The sequence below is a fragment of the Sardina pilchardus genome, chromosome 10 (assembly GCF_963854185.1).
Source record: "Sardina pilchardus chromosome 10, fSarPil1.1, whole genome shotgun sequence".
NCBI lineage: Eukaryota > Metazoa > Chordata > Actinopteri > Clupeiformes > Clupeidae > Sardina > Sardina pilchardus.
The window spans coordinates 29,554,305-29,557,231 of record NC_085003.1 but is presented as its reverse complement, the minus strand read 5'-3'; the positions used below and the strand labels follow the sequence as shown (position 1 = coordinate 29,557,231).

At 44.8% G+C, this 2,927-nt stretch overlaps 1 protein-coding gene across 1 annotated transcript; it reads right to left on the bottom strand.

Moving 5' to 3' along the window:
- foxl1 (forkhead box L1) lies at positions 1-2,927 on the bottom strand. Its single transcript, XM_062547564.1, has one exon. It carries the CDS (start codon positions 2,134-2,136, stop codon positions 931-933), a length of 1,206 nt encoding a protein of 401 aa, XP_062403548.1. The 5' UTR covers positions 2,137-2,927; the 3' UTR covers positions 1-930.

Sequence of the window (2,927 nt, the reverse complement as noted above, 5' to 3'; positions counted from 1 at the left end):
AACTTTTCAACATTTTTATTGATATCTGAAAAGCAGTCACTTCATGGTCAAAACACTGTCAGATGAGCATTTGGTTCAGATGTGAAAATACAGTATAGGCTTTTTAAAAGAAACATTTATATCGGCAATGCAAGAAACCACTTATGTGCTTTAACAGAGGTTAGAGTGAGGCCTTTTCCAGGGATACGTTCATTTTAAGTAAAACAAATTACATATATACCTCCCCAGTGTGGCTCCACCCAAACATAACAAATAAAAACCTGACAGATGGGAACTGACAGATCATTTTAGAATCCAATTGTACAACATGTCTCCGCATCCTTTATTTAATGTCCAGTGGCTTATTCAAACACTTACAAAGGAGTGAACCTTCCACCGGGACACATCTTTCCAAAAATGGCCCTCAACAGAAGCACATTTATTCACTTTCCACAATGATGATGTGTCACCAACTAGGGTAACTAGGACACCAAAGCAAACCAAGTGCAGAACTTGAATGGAATGACTCTGTCTGGAGTTGCTATTCCATTAATAGAAATAGCAAGGATCAGAAAAAGGCAGTGCTGTTTAATATGAGCTATAATATTTTTATTATTATTATCATTATTATCATTATTATTATGCATTTTTCCCAATGCAGTACCTTCAGTATATATGGGGTTGGGATCCCATACGTCTTCATTTAAAACTGTTATGGCAATGGTTTATAGTCATAGGAATTACACCACACACTTAGCTTTCAAAACACATTCGGAATTTAGAAGTGTCTAAAATGGTAGGCATACACTTCATCTATAAACAGTGAAAAGCATACTGGATAAATGGAAAGACACATTGACTAGAGAACAGTCCAAAATGCTCTCCAAAATGTTTCTTTGGATTAAGCTGCTCAAATAGGTTTGATAGGGAAAACAATTTCCCAGGTGAGACTCAACTGAGGTGAAGGACGTTTTCGGGACAAGTGAGAGACAAATAGGAGCAGAGTGGAAATCCCATCGAATACAACCGCGGGTTGCGCGCGCCAAGGAGCACAGAAGAGGTAAGCGCGTGATTGCGCGTCTCCAAGCAAGGCGCAACGGAGCCCCCGAAACTGCACCTGCGCTGGGTTGTCGTGGCTCTTTTAGACAATATGTTCTCTATGCTGAAACCGTTGGATTTGTCTGTAGTTTTAATGGGATTGAATGAAGGAACGCACAGCTTGGATTCTGCTTCGGAGATAAGTGCACTTCTCCTTGAATCTAACGAGACGCTTGAATCCTTCTTGTCGGCAGTAGCGGGGTTTCGGCTCTCCGTCTCGCCGGTATGGGCTGCTTGAGCGCCAAGCCTCGCTGCCTCGTGCCATGGTGTACTTGCATCTGTAACATGATTGCTGTGCAGATTCGGGACCGCTGGGTGACAGTCCTGAGACGAGCCTGCCGGGTGATATTTGCTGTGTGCGCTCAAATCTGGGTAATGAACTGATGTGTTCTGTTGAATTTGAACCCTGTTCATCTCACCGAGGACTGGCTTCGTGTCTTCATTTTTCTGTTCTTTGTGTTTCTTTCCTGAGTCTCTGAACGTCCTCTCTCCCTGAGGTGAATCCTCGCGCGTCGCGTGCGTACAAGTGTCCGTTTTAGGAACGCAATGCTGCTGAGCGACTGGGACTTTACTCCTCTTATGGCTCGGTTTGGCGTCCCCCACGTCTTGGCCTTTGGACTTTCTTTTCCTCCGCCTGTAGTTCCCATTCTCAAACATGTCAAGACACTTCGTATCAAGTGTCCAATAACTGCCTTTCCCAGGTCGCCCCTTTTCCCTCGGAACTTTAATAAAGCAGTCGTTCAGCGACAGGTTGTGTCGGATCGAGTTTTGCCAGCCCTGCTTGTTGTCATGGTAGAAAGGAAAACGGTCCATGATGAACTGGTAGATACCACTCAGAGTGGCACGCTTCTCCGGCGAGTTTTTGATGGCCATCGCTATAAGTGCTATGTAGCTGTACGGAGGTTTCTGCGGAGGCTCCTGTCGAGGAGACGCAAACCCCAACGTTGGAATCAGCCCCCCGCCCTCACTTCCATACACATAAATCAAGGATGAATTGGAGAGCGAGAGAGCCGAGGAGGGCACACCGAGCTGGGGCACTCGACTGTGGTACAAGCTCATTACTACTTAGTCTCGCTTCTTCCAGCTGCGAGTCCGGAGGTCTAGAGCCCGCATCAAGAGCTGCTCCTGCAAAGACTGCGAGACTCCTGCCGCGTCCCGTCCTCATGCGTCTAAAATGTTCAATAATTGTTGTACGTTTGCTGTTTTATGTTGACTTAGCTCTGGAAAATAAATTGTCTATGATAAACACTCGCCGTGTTCCCAGCCCACCCACATTAATTAAAATTTCATTGCCGAAAGCCCCGGCTCTCTCCCCGCGTGTCCCTAGCGTACCAGCCAATGGTGTGCCGGGTTATTCCCTCATTTGTTTATAGAATTAGTCTGTTGATAAGTCTGCCCACCCAAGTTGAATCAAGCTGTGTTTATTTGGAAAAATTTCCGGGCACCCAATACATAAACGTACTGATCTGATGTTTGAAATATCACGTCCACCCTTGACGCTGAAAGTTGCTCGCACAGAGAGAACAAGCAAACACGACAGAGCTCTCACTAGGAGATGCTGTGGGTTACTTAAAAAGAAAACAAAGTACGTGAAGGGAAAATAACTTAAATAATTTCACTCTATTCAAGATGTTAGTGTCCCATCCGTCAAAGAGTCTGAACTTGTTTTGTAATTTCTATATTTGAATTTGGGCTATAATTAAACTTTGGGCATTTTATCGGATTTTTGCATGACTGACTTTTATCGCTGATACATTTTGTCTTTCCGCAGTCATTTGGGAAGAGACCAGCCAATGCAGATGTGTGTTCAATCGCCCCATATTGTCTGCCGCCTCCACAAACGCGTGCAG

Bases quoted from the DNA above. Each gene is read 5' to 3' on its own strand.
- foxl1 (XM_062547564.1), bottom strand. From the start codon at position 2,136: ATGAGCTTGTACCACAGTCGAGTGCCCCAGCTCGGTGTGCCCTCCTCG.